At 47.5% G+C, this 16,212-nt stretch overlaps 2 protein-coding genes across 6 annotated transcripts in view; both read left to right on the plus strand.

Moving 5' to 3' along the window:
- The window catches only part of ACSL6 (acyl-CoA synthetase long chain family member 6), a 34,683-nt gene extending 18,938 nt beyond the window's left edge, over nt 1-15,745 (plus strand). For all 5 annotated transcript variants that reach the window (XM_026063215.1, XM_026063217.1, XM_026063216.1 and 2 more), the window contains exons 12-21: nt 2,023-2,157; nt 2,945-3,079; nt 4,331-4,426; nt 5,738-5,810; nt 6,310-6,398; nt 6,964-7,080; nt 7,707-7,850; nt 8,244-8,345; nt 9,312-9,383; nt 10,785-15,745. In XM_026063215.1, the coding sequence (XP_025919000.1) occupies nt 2,023-2,157; nt 2,945-3,079; nt 4,331-4,426; nt 5,738-5,810; nt 6,310-6,398; nt 6,964-7,080; nt 7,707-7,850; nt 8,244-8,345; nt 9,312-9,383; nt 10,785-10,925 (1,104 nt within the window). In that variant the 3' untranslated portion in view covers nt 10,926-15,745. The remainder of the gene's footprint in view (nt 1-2,022; nt 2,158-2,944; nt 3,080-4,330; nt 4,427-5,737; nt 5,811-6,309; nt 6,399-6,963; nt 7,081-7,706; nt 7,851-8,243; nt 8,346-9,311; nt 9,384-10,784) is intronic.
- MEIKIN (meiotic kinetochore factor) overlaps nt 11,201-16,212 on the plus strand; it is a 20,383-nt gene continuing 15,371 nt past the window's right edge. The window contains exon 1 of the mRNA XM_026063532.1: nt 11,201-11,208. Within this exon, the coding sequence (XP_025919317.1) occupies nt 11,201-11,208 (8 nt within the window). The remainder of the gene's footprint in view (nt 11,209-16,212) is intronic.

Consider the following 16,212-nt stretch of genomic DNA (forward strand, 5'->3'; position numbering starts at 1 on the left):
CCCCCCGCAGGGCAGCGCGTGACGGGCACTACCGGGAAGCCACCGTCCCTTGGATGCAGTGGCAGGGAGCATCCGTAACTCATGCCGGCCCGCAGAACTGCCTTTTTCCATCTCTTTTGGATAAGGCAGGTGATAATTTGTGCGGAAGCGGTGCGTTATGCAAGTCCGATTAGATGATCGCATGAGTTCTCCGCGCCTGGAAAGCTGTGGGCTGAGAGCTGAGTGGGCGTGCGGAGACCGGCTGCGGGTTCAGTCACAGCCCTCCGCTTTCTCAGGCAGGACAGTCTGGGGCTGAACGCGTCCTTTCTGAGTCAGACGAGCATCTGAGCTTGAGCCTCCCACTTAGTAACGCCCGTGCCAGGAGCAATTCATTCCGCCGCGTGAAACGCTTGCAAATTGGAAGTGAAAGTCCGTGACAGATTTGGAGAGCTGCAGCCAGGCAGATTTTCACTTGCAAGTCTAACTTTAACAGACAAGTTGGTCAGGATCCCACCGCTGCTCAGGCAAAGCGCTTCGCCAGCAGTCAAGAATGTAATTATTAAAAAGCCATCTGATGGGAAAAAAAGTTGCGGAGACCTCTGGAATAACCTTATTTCGCAGGGTGTTGCCGTACTGGAAGGGACAGGCCTCCAAAGCCCCCAGTAATGAAGCGTATTCAGGTTTATCCTCTCTGCTGAAAATAACATAAAGATTTGTCCAAAGGGCTAAAAAGTCATTTTCAAAATTACTTTGAACAGCAAACACTGCGTCAGCTTCCCTCGCTTTAGCCAATGTTGCTAGTCCCGGGAACTGGCAGATAAAATTATGCAGGTGCATTCTTTAGCATGGAAAATTTCTAGTAGTTATTTATAATCCCCGATGACCATAACGTGATTATCATCTTTTCCGGTTTTCATTCATGTGTACGTGCAGCGTAGGATACAGATTTGGCAGAGTGACATTGGTTAAACCCACAGCACATGCGAAATTCCTGTGGTTTCAATCCATGGAGAAGCATTTTCCAGGCGGTGATAAAGCAGTGGGAGCATTCAGGTTAATGTAGATTTTTAGGGGTAACACAAAAGGAGCTAGGTGTTTCTTAAGGTATTTTTAATTGTCCTAGCTATTTGGGGAGAAAACTGTGCCAAAAGGAGCTGATGTCCTCCGCTGACACCTTGCAAAGCTCGGAAACGTGGGAGCCGTGCTCRGGCTCGGCAGCGCGGAGGAGCCTGGCGCTCCCGGAGAAAGCGGGCTCGGGACACCGCTCTCCTAAAGCACTGCGGCGCGCGCAAAAGCGGGAAAACCCCCATTTTGACAAATTAGTCACCAGCGCTCCGCGGCGTCGCTTGCCGCCAGCGCTGCAGCTTCGGCTGCCGGCCGGCTCGTCGCGGCCTGCGGGCTGCACCGTCTCCTGCACCCRCGGCTCTTCGGATTCGGTTGAAAAGGGGCCTTTTTGTCTTTCCGACTACGCGACTTCTAGATCTAAAAGCGGGCCCCTGTTTCTGGGGTGCAGAACCAACCAGGCGCTGTATCGCTAACGTAGTCCATATTGTCCCGTTTAAGCAAAACTAAAGTATTAACCTCTAAAAACCGGCTGCTGCTCGGTGTGTCGTACAACATGTCTTAACGTGCGTGTCTTTGCCGACAGCGGTCCTCGCGCTGTGAGCTGCTCTGGTGGCTCCGGGCTTCAGAGGCGAAGTTCAGCTCCAGAATCCGATCTTAGCCGTGCCCCCGTACGCAGGGATGCAAGGAAAATCCCCCCGTCCCGACGCCTTCAGTTCCTTGCTCTTCCAGGAACGGCGGCACATTTGGTGGATGCTAAATTCCCGGTGCCGATAGGTTCCCCTGAACTTGCCGCACGTTTCTATCCGGCGCAAAAGTCCCCGTTGCCTTTATATCTGTTTTGAGGGGCCCRTTTCTGCCCCAGCGGGTAGCCGGGGGTCAGGACAGGCGTTTCCGCGGGGGGGCTGGCGGGGGGGGAGGCTCTGCCGGGGGAACGACAAGCAAAGGCGCTGCAGGCGTTGCGTTTTTCTCCCATCCCAGTCCGTAGTGTACTGCCACGGGGGGCGAGTCGGATTCTTTCAAGGAGACATTCGCCTGCTGTCGGACGACATGAAGGCGCTGCGCCCCACCATCTTCCCCGTCGTGCCCAGGCTCTTGAACAGGATGTACGATAAGGTGAGTTTGACGTCGTGCTTTTTTGCAATAACGAAGTTTATCCCTCGCTAGCGCTTCTCCGACAGCGTTCCCGCGGTCGGGGGGTTTCCCAATGTTTCTGCCTTATTGCAAACGTTATCGGCAGAGCTGCTCCGGTCTGCAGATCTGTATTATGGTGATTAGCCTGGACTGCAGACCTGGCTGTTGAAACCCCCCCTGCAAGAGACTCTTGTCCTGTTCCCACTGAGGTCACTAGTGACATTGCCAGAGATGAGGGATTTCCACCTCAAAAGAGCGTCAGCCGAACCTGGATGCACCGAGACCGGCCTTGGAGCTTGGCTCTCTCCTTCTGGTCGCAGCGGCAGGTCAAAATCTGGAACTTTTCCCCAAGTTTGGGCCTGTTGGGGTCAGGGCTCCTGGTGCCTCGGGGGTTCGCGTTCGCGGAGATCCAGCTGGCGCCGGTGCCTGGTGAAAGCCGGGTGCCTGCAGCCCTTGGCGCCGTGTCCGCTGGCCGAGTGACTTGGATATTTGGCAACGAGTCTAGTTAAAGCCTGGGCCTCTCTCTCCTTTCTTTTTTTTTTTTTTTTTTTTTTTTTTTCCCCCAAAAGCGACACTAAGTACAGTCGCGAACGGAGTGAAACGAATCAGAACTAGTGCTAAGAAAGCCGTAGCGTGGTCCTGTTTAACGCTGCTGCTGGCGTGACTCTGTGTTGGGCGGCGTGGGCAGGGGCGGGCAGCCGCCGCGGTGCSAGCGCTCGCTGCTATTTGCTCTCTCCCGTGTCCGGTGCCGGCGTCCGGCGTCCCCTAGATCTTCAGCCAGGCGGACACCTCGCTGAAGCGCTGGATGCTGGAATTCGCTGCAAGACGGAAGAAGGCCGAGGTTCGAAACGGGATCATTAGAAACGACAGTTTGTGGGACAAACTCTTCTTTAATAAAATACAGGTAAGGGGTTAAAGATGGTGATGCTGAAGTCACGGCTGTTGTTTCTGCCCGGCAGTGACGGATGCTCCGTAGAGCCGGCGCGGGCGGCCGGGCGGCTTGGTGGCACGGAGCGGGTTGGAAGTTGAGCAGAAGAAGGAAATGGGGTTGTTTCCCTGATATTTGCCATTAACATTGACGGCATCGCTGCTTATTTTTTGGCCCCGCGCACCTGAGCTTCCCTTGCCTGCGGCAGCGCCCGGCCGAGGGCCGGGGATGCGGGACGGCAGTGGCAGCAGGTGCCGCCTCCCTCCCTCCCTCCCTCCCTCCACAAAGTCTTTTTTTCCCTAGGAAAACCTACACAGTGGTGTTGAGAAAGACACACACGTAAGTGAGGTTTTAACGTGAGGGCAGAGAAATGAGAACGTCCTGCTGCGCGCCACGCATCTCCTGGGTAAAAAAAGGATAAAATTGGCTTCAAGCCAGGTTTTCCAGGTGCTGCGCTGCTCCGGGAGGCTCCGATTACTTCGTTTTTTTAATGGGGCGAGTTGCCTGGAGCCGTGCCGCTGTGGTTCTAGCTGAAGAACCGGACAGTAGCTTCACGCGTGGCTGAGCTGGGCTGGTGCGCAGGGAGCAGGGAGCCGGGAGTAGGGAGTCGGGAACAGGGAGCTGGGAACAGGGAGCCGGCCGCGGGGCCAGCAGGCACCTCCCGGCCTGAGCTGGTGGGGCCGGCCGTCACCCCGAGAAGATTTTGGGGTGTTTTTTTTTTTAACTTTTAGAATTGGAGAAAGGAAATAAAGGGGGGGAGAAAAAAAAGGTAAAAGGCAACGGAGGAACTGATGTAATAACGTCTGCAAGTATTTGAAGGTCATCTGCCGTAACAAGGGGTCGTCATCATTTAGGTGGCTTGGGGGACAATTTATTAAAAACGACGAGGTGCAAAAAAAGCGAAGAAAAGGGAGGGGGGAAGAGCCGGGCGCCGCCAGTCTGGAGCGAGGATGGGGGTTGGCACGGCCCCGCACCTGGAGTGCTCCTGTCGGAGCGGGAGCGGGTCGCCTGGGCGCGGGTCCTCCGGGAGCGAGACCCTGATGGCTCTTGATATTTAGCCGCCTGCCTCTGGGGCTGCGGAGCCGCAGGGTGGTTCCCGTGTCCGTAGCTGCGCCAAGGCAGGACGGGGCCGACGCCGCGCGCCCTGCGGCCGGGATGCTCCCGGGCGCTGCCGCTCCTGCTCCGCGTGACGCGCCGCGATTCCCCTCTGCTCTCTCGTCCCGACAGGCGAGCCTCGGCGGCCGCGTCCGCATGATCGTGACGGGCGCTGCGCCCGCGTCGCCGGCCGTGCTGGGCTTCCTCCGCGCGGCGCTCGGCTGCCAGGTGCGTGCCGCCTGCCCGGCCGGCCGGCCCTCGGGAAGCGCTCGCTCGCGGTCGGGTGGGAAGCGYGCGGCACGAGGGCGCGGGCGCCAGGCGGAGCCAGGACGGCGGCTCGGACGGCTTTGCCGAGGGGCTGCCCCGGGCGGCGGGAGCCCCGGCGTTCCCGCACTCGGTTCCCATGTTCCCGCGCTCGGTTCCCACATTCCTGTGCTTGGTTCCTGCATTCCTGTGCTCAGTTCCCATGTTCCCGTGCTCGGTTCCCGCGCTCAGTTCCCACGTTCCCGCGCTCGGTTCCCGCGTTCCCGCGCTCAGTTCCCACGCTCCTGTGCTCGGTTCCCGCGCTCGGTTCCCATGTTCCCGCGCTCGGTTCCCACGTTCCCATGCTTGGTTCCCGCGCTCAGTTCCCGTGTTCCCGCGCTCGGTTCCCCTGTTCCCACGCTCGGTTCCCATGTTCCTGCGCTCGGTTCCCATGTTCCTGTGCTCGGTTCCCGTGCTCGGTTCCCACGTTCCTGTGCTCAGTTCCCGTGTTCCCGCGCTCGGTTCCCATGTTGCCACGCTCGGTTCCCACGTTCCTGCACTTGGTTCCCGTGCTCGGTTCCCACGTTCCCGCGCTCGGTTCCCGCATTCCCGTGCTTGGTTCCTGCATTCCCGCGCTCAGCTCCCGCATTCTCACACTCAGTTCCCGCGGGAGGGACACGGCACCACTATTGCCTGTGGTTGCCCCCCCCAAAAAGCGGAGACTCACCGCAGGTGTCTCCCGGCACGTGTCCGCGTGCGCTCCAGTAAATCCGCTAGTGCATACGCTAGGGCCTGAGCGACACCGGCCTAATCCTGTATATTCGTGGAGACCCGCAGCCCCCTTCGGATGCCAACAAACCCACCTAGGACCTCAGCCGCGCTATTTCTCTTTCCCTAGGAAGCGCAGAGCAACTAGTTTCTAATGAAAAGGCCTCACTCAAAAGCCTGAAATTAGGTGGAAAAAAAAAATTAAAGGGTGTGTTTCRAAAGGTCCCGCAAAAATGTCTTTTTTCCCACGAATAAGAAGTTTCTCTCATAGAGCAGCAGACTGCTTGACTCAAAAGCCGATCGCTGAACTTGTTCTGCTCTGCGCAGTAGTGGTGGTGCGCGGCAAGGTAAACGTGGCTGTATACGCAGCGAGGGCCCGAGAAAGCGTCCCTGCGTTGTAAACGCGCGTCGGTGCACGGCGGCCGGCGGGGCCAGCGCGAGGTCTGTGCCGCAGAGGCGATCGCTGGAATTTGTGTTCTGTAATAGCGACATRTCGTGCAGTTTTCAAGATGCCCGTTTCTTTGTCAGGTTTACGAGGGTTACGGCCAAACCGAGTGCACCGCCGGCTGCACCTTCACCACCCCCGGGGACTGGACGTCAGGTACCTGCTTTCTTCTGCCATTGCCAGAAAGAAAAGAAACGCACGTTCCTTTAGAAAACCCTGGATTGCAGTGTCACAGGGTGTTACGCAGCGCTTACCGTTGTGTGAATGMTTTTAAGCAAATGTAATGCTCTTGCAAATACCGCCAGTCCAGAATAAATCTCTATGGATCAGCTGTTGTGCAGGTTTGCCTGAGAAGATTTGGAACTGTCCCTTGGACAATATAATTTGCAATACGCTCATCTCTGTGTTCCCTGTGCTGTTAGCCTTGTCTGGATTACTAGTTTTGTTGGATTTAAGAGAATGTTTGTTATATTAAATAGTGGAACAACGTAGTTCGGAACCTCAGATGAGGAGGTTGCTTCTGCTCACAGGCACAATTGCTGCAGGAACATCACACTTCACAGGGAGCATCCGCAACGTGCAAGCAGCTACTAATAAAATACTAATTCTTGTTTATAGGAGAGATGACAAACGATTTACTAACTTTGGTTTCCAGGTCACGTAGGAGCCCCTTTGCCCTGTAATTTGATCAGACTGAAGGATGTGGAAGAGCTGAACTACTTTGCTTCCAAAGGAGAAGGAGAGGTAGCGGCTCGCATTTCTGTATAAAGCTCTCGGCAGTTAACGCTGTGCTAGGCTGCAGCGACAGAAGCATGTTGGCGTTTTAAGGAGCATGGGGTGGAGGTGTTCTGCACGACAGCCGGGAAGGGTAGACTGCGGTCAGCACTAGAGCAGCAGGGCGGTAATTCACCAGGGGGTACAAGAGTGCTTCCACCTTTTGCTGCATCTGATTACTTTAAAAGCACTCAGCTAAGGACAGCTGAACTGCTGCTATTTCTACATTCTGTATTCGATTTCTATATTGCACAGAAATTAAACTTCCTGCAATAACTTGCTTTGTTTGTAACTGCAAGCTGGACAAAAATCAACGACAAGCAAGTCAGTTTTGCATTCCCTGCTTCATACATCCATTAGTGTGCAAAAAAATCTGTAGATAGTTTTATGCTTTATGTATTTTAATTTTCACAGAGCACAGTCATTATGAAATCAATAACTAAAATATTTAAATTTTAATGAATTACTGTTTAACTTGTTATTATTTATGGCAGAATAGTAAAATAATTTATTAGCATCTCTGACTATTTTGCAGATATGTGTGAAAGGACCAAATGTTTTCAAAGGTTATCTGAAAGATGAAGAGAAGACAACTGAGGCGTTGGACGAGGAAGGCTGGCTTCACACGGGAGACATTGGGAAATGGTTACCCGTGTGTACTGATCGCGTGCTTGGTTCTTATGTAGCTTGTATCATCTCCTCTAAATTTTCAAGTATTGAACTTAAATTTTCAAGCAAATGCATCTGCAGATGAGTTTAGTTTTTGTGGAATAAGCTCAGCATGTCAGTGGCCAGTTCATTTTTACAAATGGGTTTATTTTTCGCAGAAAAAGCTCCATATGTCRGTGAAGCATTTTCTGGCAATTTAAACAGCTCTTCTGACTACCAGGGTTTCATTCCTTCCTCCAGATATTACTGAGTACAAAAGAGAAATTTCAACCTACTCAAGAGAGTACTTTGCAATTGGAAATGCCATTTGTTTTAAGAAACTGTTTTATAGGAAATGCTTCTGCTGACCCCATTTTCCAAATGAAAGGTGGTTACGTGTTGTTGGAAAACTTGCCGCTAACACACCTCGTTTCTTATTCTCAAATGCATGAAAACTCATGTGCACGCTCGCTCTTGCTCTGGCTCCTCCGCACGTGCTGGCGGGGGGGTGTATTGCTCGGCTCTGTCGTCACCTCTTTAATGAAAGGGCAGGTGGAGACGGCAGGCTGTATGCTGGGTCTCTGCGGTTAAATAACTTCTCCGGGAACTCTCATTTCTTCCTCCTAACAGAATGGGACTCTTAAAATTATTGATCGGAAAAAGCATATATTTAAACTCGCTCAGGGAGAATATATTGCACCGGAGAAGATCGAGAATATCTACATCCGCAGTGACCCCGTTGCCCAGATATACGTCCACGGAGACAGCTTGCAGGTAAAAATTCAGCTCTCAGAAAATCTTAACTGCTTATTCTGTGCTTTTAGAGCCGTTCAGGTTGTTAACGCAGAGCAGGGAGAGCCGGGCAGGAAACGGGGACGGTGCGAGCGGAGCAGGCCACTGCTCTTGCCCYGATGGCTCGGCTCGGCTCTGGAGCTGGCTGCCAGCCCCGCGGGAGCTGCCCCGAGCCCCGGGGAGGTACCGTGGCCGGCGAGCGAGCTGTTGGGTTTGTCTCGCTGCCGCCCTCGGGGTCTCCGCAGCTCTCCTTCGCCACGGTCGCCCCGGCAAGGCTGGCGTGCGGGGTGGGGCTGCGCGGGAGCAAATTCGGCAGGCGAAGCACCTTCAGCGGTGTTCGGACTGCGGCCGAAACGCCTTTTCCTTCACCCGCAGGCCTTTCTGGTGGGGATCGTGGTACCGGATTCGGAAGTTATGCCAGGCTGGGCCAAGAAGAGAGGCTTTGACGGAACGTATGCCGAACTCTGCAAAAATAAGGTTTGTATCTGCGCGCACTCCAGGCACGTTTTCCCACTGTCGCGTAACCTAGTTAAAGCCAGCCTTGGTTATTAATGATCCCGCTGACCAGAGCTGTGCCTTCACGGAAAATTAACCCCATTAGAGCAGTCTCTTAAGCAGGATTAACCCGGATACAGTGACGTGTGCCGGCTGCCGTGGCGGAGGGTCGCCGCTGCCGCGTGCCGGCAGGGAGCCGGGTTCCCGCGCGGGGAGCCCGGGATGCGGAGAATAAAGGCCCGTTATGGTGAAGTTAAGCAACATCCCCTCGTTTGCGCGTCTAATTACCAGTTACCTGGAATACCAAGAGATGATAGCTGTGAAGCAATCATACGCTCAGAAGAAAAGCAAATGAGCAAGGCATGTCCAACCTCCCCAACTTGTTCCTATTTATATAGGTTCAGTAATCGCTGGCCAAGAAAAGATTCATCTTCATTTCCCTATCAAATGATTGGACCTTTTCCTAGCATAAGATCCATACTTTTTAAAAATCTCATGAAAAATAATGCCCTCCAGGTTTTGTTGAGTTCAGTCAATGATATAATAGGAATTACTTTAAAAATGGCAAGTTACAGAGCTTGAGCCACCTTCAGACGCATCGTTGAACGCCGATGCCATGGAATCAGCCCGCGGGCATCGGTGGGAAGCAATTCTGCAGCTAGAAGTGTGGCAAATGGTTGAAGGATTGCAAATTTAAACATTTAGCCTTTGCCATCTAAACTTGAAAATATTAGCCTTACATTTCAGAGGAAAGAGTTAATAGCATCACACTTACTTGAACATTTTTTAATACAATTAATTTAATTTAATTTTTTAAATTATATATAAGCTGTCAATAATGTGCTTGAACTTTACTCAGAAAAGTGTTTTCTTGGTGACCAATGCTATTTTGTGCTACGTGAAGTTGTTTCATGGTATTTCATGGAGAATTCGTGTGTTTTAACCCAGGAACTGCAGCGAGCAATAATGGAAGATATGGTCCGCTTAGGTAAGGAGAGCGGACTTCACTCCTTTGAGCAGGTAAAATGAAACGACTAACACATTATCTATCATGGTCAGGCACACGCTTTGTCCAGTTATAGTGAATGGAGATTTGTTAGCATTTGTTATTCTTACTGTAGCTGCATACAATGTTTTCTAAAAGAGAGCTTTAATGCTGGCAAGTTGTATTCGTTCCTTTGAAGAATATACACCAGGATTCTGCCTTCCACTCATGCTGGAAATTTGAATTAAATTTGGTGGAAGTTTTGGGTGCAGAGGTAAAAATCCGTTCCAGGGACATAGATAATCTCTCTGGTCTGATAACCAGTGGGCAAGATAAATTTCTGTAGGACTCTGATTCCTCTCCTGTTGAAAGCACTGTAACAAACTGGGTCTTTAATTACCCTTCTTACAAGTGACGTAGGAAATGCTGTTTTATTTATTTTCAGTCTGTGTGCTGATCCTTTTCTATGCTTTGTAAATATTTCTGCAACAGAGCTACAGACGCTTCAGAGGGAGAGATCTGAAATCAAGATTGTACTTCATAGCATTAAAAACAAAGTTAAAAAAATCACATTTTAAAATGTAAAATACTTATTGCACTTGTATTAAAAATGAGTATCTTAAGAATTAATCATTTAAATATAATTATCAAGGGGATGTTTTGGTTGTATTTGGGCTGTCACCATATTTGAGTGATGCAGAAGCACCATTAAACTTAAACCTGTTATTCTTCATTTCCCTGCAATGTATGAAAATGAAATGATATTCAATAGAAATGAATTTTAAAATGAAATTCAATCTAAAGCATGGTATGTAGTGCACATAATTGTTTGGGTTAATCAGTCTGGTTTGCTCCTGCCGTAGTCTTCACAGCATGAAATATTCTCAGCTAATCGATTCTGCTAGCATTTTGCAATTAATGAAGTAGTGCCGAAAGCTTTGCCATCTTCCTAAAAGTCAAGGAGAAATGTTTTACACTTCAAAAAAACCAAAGGGCTTTAAAACTGGATCTCTGTTAAATCCTAACACTAAGCCAGACATTATGGCCAATATTCGTATGGCTGGGGACCCCCTTTACACGGCAGAGCATATTCCTGCAACTCCCAGCCCAGCAAAAYGCAGGCAGACGGGTCTGGGGATCACGAATCGCAGCAGGTCGGATGGGCAAAGGGTGACGGTGCTGAGCCAGGAGTTACTAACAAACAGCCGCAGTGGGCACCTGCCGATTCAGATTTCGATTTCCAGCCTGCAACGCCGGCTTTTCACAGTCCCGAGGGCCTGGTTAAGCGCAGGCAGGCGCGGTGGTTCGTGGTGTGCCAGGTCTGCGCCGGGACCGGCGGGCGGAGGGGACCGGAGCAGGGCTGCGGGGATTAGCTGCGCTTACTGCGTGGCCTGCCTGTGGTTCTCCGCTATGAATATTTTCCTTTTTTATTACAGGTCAAAGCCATTTACATTCACTCCGATATGTTCTCGGTACAAAACGGTTTGCTGACGCCTACGTTAAAGGCTAAGAGACCAGAACTAAGGGATTACTTCAAAAGACAAATCGAAGAGCTGTACTCAAGCATCTCCATCTGAAGGCGCGGGAGGGCTCCTYGCAGCAGCGGGCTTTGTAGCAACGCTAGAATAACACTCGCAAGAACAGAGGCAGAACGGCACAGCCGAAATGGATAAGCACCTGAATCTTATATTTGAGCCTTTCGTTGTTCCAGGATTTCACCACTAATCATAATTTCCGTTTTCCTCCCTTTTTTCATCAGGTGTGGATACAATCTGTTTTTACTCTATGTGCACAGTAGAAGACTACTAAAAATTATGTTCAATACCCACAAAATACACAGAAATYTCAATCCATGACCAAGTAAATTATGGAAACTTATTATTAACTACAATTGTTTCTGATTAAACAGAGAGAAGAATTTTGGGTATGTCTGTTGGTATTTGATTGTATATAACTTAACAGATTAGGGACTAAAATTGTTGATAATTCAATAATGTGGTCTACCTCAAACAATCAGTGATCGATGGTGAAAGTTTATTTTCCTTGATGTGGAACTTCAAGCTGGATATTGGTTTATATATTAAGTATTAGTTTTTATATGCTGCAGGATATAAATTACATTGATTTGATGTAATCATTAATGACCTAACTAACAGCCAGAATAGAAATAGGAGCAGATCTCCTGGTATTTGTACTTAATAGGCCTCTTAGTATATTATACTTAAAGGAAACGGCCAGATTAGTATTACCTTGAAATGACAAGAGCGTGTTAGGGAGCCGTAGGATAGAATTCCCTCTATTTCCTTTTCACCYGAACTCGGTCTATACGTGCCGTGCTGGTTTTGCATTAGGGCCACGCATGGACATCAGCACTACTCAGACTGGGAAGGTTGCTAAAGCATTGCTGGCTCTTAGCAGCTTCCTGGGGGAGTTCAAAAAACAAAAAAAACGGCACCAGAGAGCGCGTGCGAATGAGTTCACACTAACCCGTACGCTCCCCGTCCCTCCGTTATTACTTAACGTGCTGCTAGGACCGGGGAGCCCGGTCAGACTCGCTCCCTGCCAGAGACAGCGATAAGGAGAAGAAGCACAACGCAATTTTGAATGGGGCTTAGCAAAACAGGTTTGTTTTGGAGAAAGGCTAGCCTCCGCGGCCTGCTGGAACGCAGCAGTGGAGCGCATCCTTGGGGCAGCTGCCGAAGAGCAAGGACGGTTCCTCCCCAAGGCCCAGGGTGGGAGGAAGGCTTCGCCACCCGCTTCCRTTGCAAGGTGTCACGGGGGGCGGCGAAACGTTGGACGCGACTGCAGAAAGGCCTCCTAGGACCCCACCTCTGCGCTTGGACATTCGGCAGCCTCAGCTCCCGCTGCTGCCGCTTCCACCGGCCTCTTTGGATGAACAGCAATGAGGCCGGGTGAAACCGCAGATTTCAGAGCCAGCGAAGCCACTGGGAAGGGGCAAGTCCCTGGTGGGACAGGACCAGACTCTAGTACTCTGTCCTGACGCGAAGCGTGGTACAACAAAATGAGAAAACTGTAGAAGTCAGGTAGCTTGAATATGTGGACTGTTGGAGGCTTCCTCCTGCTAAACAGGGTCCTAAGTGTATATGTATATTTTAATAGCTGCTGTTTGTTGCACCAGTGCATACGAGCATGGAGCTGTGCCTGCTAGATCTTCTTTGCTAGGGCAGAGAAAGCACACTTATCTTCTCTCTTAGACTGGAATCCATTGTAGACTTTCGAAGCTAAAAGATTAAATTATTRATCTAAATTATCTCTTACTTTCCCTCTGAAAATCCAATGCATGCTTTAAAAAATGAAATAAATTGAATTAATGTGTTAGTTTTACACAAAGACTGATTTATTGCAGTAATTTCAGAACAAAATGATACAAAGGAAACTTGTTAACATAATCACTTACAAAGGAAGTGGTGATTGATGATTAATCAAATGTGGAAGTGTTGGTCTGAATCCCTTTTACGCTTGATTCTTCATTTGCTTCCCGCGTAATCATTCATATCACTCCAAAACAAGAAAGAAATACCACTACTGTGATCTGATGGTTTCACATCCATTTTTCACTGATGTAGACTGCGATAGGTTCACTGGGGAATTTGAGTGTGTCACATCTACAGAGGATATGAATTCCTGTTGCCAGCTACAGAATCTGGCTCTTTAGGTCAAGTTGTAAAGGACTGTCATCTTTGAGGAGTCTCATTCATCTCATTTTTGTATCAGCCAAAAGACGGTCATTACATACGTATGCTTCAAAGCAATGAGGACTCAGTGCAATTTCTTCCTTGTTTTAATGCAACCTACTTAAAAAAAAAAATTAACTAGTTATTTAAATAAATAAAAAAAGCTATTTTCCACTGGCCCTTTTCAGGACCGCATGAATTTAGTTTACTTTTCTCCTAAGCTGGTTTCAGTTTGCCAGACTTTTCTAGATAACGGAACTGTAACTTTGTCTAAGTATAGAAGATCCTAATATGGGTTTACTTATGGCTGGGTTGGCTCTTTATTTTTTAAGTATATAATGCTGTTTTGTTAATGAATAACATATCTGTAGGCCTCTTTTGGTATTTGATGCAAAATATCAGATGTACTCGAGCTAATGATGTGAACACCAAAAGAACAGGAAAAAAAAAAAGACTTGACCACACTAGGATGCTACCAAATTTGGGAGAAATTGTTTCAATTGTCACACCAAAAGTGTGAATATTTCCAGATCTTGTGAGAAGCCGTATGAGTTAAATGAAAGCTGTCTCTGATACCTTCTTGTGTAATCAGATTTTCCTCCAAAGATCAATCTCTGTCTCCAAAACCATAACAATGCTGTAAGAGACTAAAACTTGACATGAGTATATGTGTAAGGAATTATTTAATGAGCTAGGCAGAGACATGCTCCTCCTCAAATTCCAGGAATATTGTCTTGCTTTGACCTTTCGTAGACTTATTTACTTTTTGTGATCACCACAGAAAATCCCCAGGATTGTCCAATAACAAGTTTATTTTTTCTCAAGGTAACTAGTTACAAGATTTTTTTTTATATATATATTTGTCCTACTGAAAGATTCATGACTCAAGTGCCATTGCATTAATGGCAATGCAAGTTACCCTTCTCTGTAAACAGACCTATTCCTGATGGCTTAAAAATGACTGTTTCTAACTAATCACTACCAGGTGGGGGTTCATTCTGCTGTCTAGAAAATTCAAAAACACAGCAAGCCCACAGAAATCAGAAGGTCTCAGTCCTGCTGTGGGTGGACTCAGTGCGCAGTCAGAGTCTGGAGCAATCCTATACCCGCTGCCCCAGAAGGCTATGTGTTAAGTATGCTGCGGTTAGTATATTCTCTTACGTATTCAAAACGGGAGATTCTTCCTGGGCCTGGTGCTATGCCTTTGAATCACTGGAAGATTGTCTCCAGCACTCGTATGTGAAAGCCAGAATAAAATACATCTTCCAGGAAGCGACTATTGCTTACTTATATACTTTGTATGTTCTTCACTCAATATGCGTTGCACAGACAAAAGACCACTCTGCCACAGAAATGGTCAAAGACACACAAAAGGGTGAACAGAAATCACACACAAAATCAGTAYTGGGTCTTAACCCCCCGTTGACAGGAAATATATGGAATTTTTCTGTACTGAAAAGTACATGTGCAGGTTAAAATAGTTGATATACCCCAGATGAGAGAGAGATGATGAGTTCTTTATTGATAAAGTAGCATTTTGCAATCTATCATCACTGTTAATAASTATATATCAGCATCAGTAATGTCCAGTGTCATTTTTGCCATGGATATAATTTTGTTGCATATAGCAGAAAATAATTCGACTTAAATAATCTGGAATGAAACAAATTAACTATAGGATTTTTATTTTCCATGTGTTAAAAGCACAAACCAGTGATCTATATGTAAATAAACTGCTACAAGATGAATGTAAACTGGGAAAAAATATACTATTTTTGCATGGTAACAGATTACTTAAAGACCTCTTGATGCCTTACAGAAGATTTGGAAAAGCATTTTATTTAGAGGCAATTCTATCTGCGTATCTTTGTTTCTCTAGCTCACTTTGGTTTTGTCTATGAAAAACAAAGATATCAGAATTAGATCTTTGTTTCTCCTTGGAATTAACTTATTCTTCAGTACTTTTCACATTTATAGGTTTCTGTGCTATATTTACTCCAGTTAAATGATGAAGCTGAGGCCATTCAGCATTTTGGATGAGAAATCTGGAAACTTGTTGTAATTGGGAGGGCATTTAGGTCCCTGGAATTGTTAAAGATAAWTTTTTTCTGAGGCATCTGGAGCCCCTTTAAGCCCTTCACTTTATTACAGCTTTTTGTTATGTATTTTAGCAAGTACATGCAGCAAACAAATGAGGCATTTTCCTACATGTTGCCTATTCTATTTTCAAAAGAAGGTGAAGGGGTTAAAATATAACATTTGTGTAAAAAAAAAATTGTAATTAAAGATTTTTTCAGTTTTGGTATATTAGCATGTATATCAAAAAGTCATCTATGGAGACTTTTGTAAAGAATTAAATTGTCACATTTCTCAAAACTGCTCATAAAAATATTCTTGTCGACTGACATACAATAAAATCTCTTTTATAAAATCTGTTGTTACTCCAGCACTCTGTCCGCCCCATCGGGATGAAATTATCCAGCTGTTTTCTACAACATGTTGTAGAAAACTGAAGGTCAAATAAAATAATGACCAAAGGAATATTGGAACCCGAGACCCGTTTTAGCAATCTTCTGCAAATAAATCGTTTCAAAATTCACCGAAGATCTCCACGCAGCAGTCTTTCTGAAATGGTTTCAGTTCTTACTTTGAAACAATAATAATATAACCAAATGTATATGCTTGTTTAATATGATTTGACAATTGGGAATGCATAGTATTTTTTCAGACTATGTATCTAAAACAATAAAGTCTAAAAGCATTCAGTCTCTGCTCCGGTTTTTGCGTGCGCTTGCATCCATCCCTTCACTGGTAACCCAGGAAATCCAAAGAATTATCTAAATTTTTCATGCTGGGGAAGTAATGAGATTCATCTCTGTGAACTTAAGCTGAAGGACTAACAAGGTCTGATCAGTAAAAGGAGTATAACGTACACTGTTTGGGTTGCAAAAAGTAGTATTATAAATCTATATGCACGTTTATTAGTCAAAAAGAGCGAAACCAAACAGTGATATCCAGCAGCCCCCCCGCACAGGCCCCGGGGGGAGAGTGGGACAAGGCGGGATTATTCACGGAGACGATACGCTTCCAGATGACACATTTTTCCTCAGAAACCTCTGCCCGGTGCTTGTCTCGTTTAAATCTTTTTTTTTTTTTTTTTTCTCCTCGG

The sequence above is a fragment of the Apteryx rowi genome, unplaced genomic scaffold, assembly GCF_003343035.1.
Source record: "Apteryx rowi isolate R43461 unplaced genomic scaffold, aptRow1 scaffold_2, whole genome shotgun sequence".
NCBI classification, from domain to species: domain Eukaryota; kingdom Metazoa; phylum Chordata; class Aves; order Apterygiformes; family Apterygidae; genus Apteryx; species Apteryx rowi.